The 846-nt window shown below is 50.5% G+C and overlaps 1 protein-coding gene across 1 annotated transcript in view; it reads left to right on the plus strand.

Annotated features, from left to right (window-relative positions):
• LOC111646341 (extracellular serine/threonine protein kinase FAM20C-like) overlaps positions 1 to 846 on the plus strand; it is a 9,416-nt gene that overhangs the window by 7,104 nt on the left and 1,466 nt on the right. Inside the window, exon 6 of the mRNA XM_087170942.1 lies at positions 99 to 389. Coding sequence (XP_087027068.1) covers positions 99 to 389 — 291 coding nt within the window. The remainder of the gene's footprint in view (positions 1 to 98; positions 390 to 846) is intronic.

An 846-nucleotide genomic window follows, 5' to 3' on the forward strand; every position in this document is an offset into this window, starting at 1 on the left:
TGTGTGTGTGTGTGTGTGTGTGTGTGTGTGTGTGTGTGTGTGAGTGTATACCCGTGCTTGTATGCACTTCTTATGGCTTTTGCACCCTCACAAAACAGTACAACTAAACGTCCATCTCTCTCTCTCTCTCTCTCTCTCTCTCTCTCTCTCTCTCTCTCTCTGTCTCTGTCTCTCTCTCTCTCTCTCTCTCTCTCTAGTGGGGAACGTGTGTTTCTACGGCCAGTGTGAGTATTACTGTTCAACAGAGCACCCAGTTTGCGGTCGGCCACATGCGCTGGAGGTTTCCCTGGCCGCCATGCTACCTGACCTCACCCTCGCTCCCCGCAGGTCCTGGAGGTCGCCATGGAGACGGTCCTACAGCCGCACCAAGCTGGCCCAGTGGGTACACTGCCCGTCTCAACGAGCACTCTCCTCTGTTTCAGTTAATCCTCCCACAGACTAAACACCGTGAACGCCGCTGACCTTACACCCTGTGTCTGACCTGACGCCGGTGGAGCTCGCACTGTGGTGAACATGAGTGAACCGTCAGTGCACGCTGCCCCCCAGTGGTCTGAATGAAGGACTGCAACACAACACCACATAAAACTTCACATTAAACAATAATGAATCTATTCATTAATTAAAACTGAGTCAGTTTCAGCCTCCTGCAGGACACATTACACATCACAGGTACAGGTGCTGGGATCATGTGAGTCTGACAGACGCTCGGCCTGGATCACAACAAAGCGATAGTGAAATGAGAACTTGACTAAAATAACGTTATATTTAAGGGGCACATCAGATTTACAGTTGTATCGTGTACTCTGTGGCTTTCAGCTCAGGTTGTGTGTGTGTGTGTGTGTGTGT

Source organism: Seriola lalandi, unplaced genomic scaffold (assembly GCF_002814215.2).
Source record: "Seriola lalandi dorsalis isolate HSWRI2012SDOR001 ecotype SW California unplaced genomic scaffold, Sedor1 jcf7180002054969, whole genome shotgun sequence".
Classification (NCBI taxonomy): Eukaryota; Metazoa; Chordata; class Actinopteri; order Carangiformes; family Carangidae; genus Seriola; species Seriola lalandi.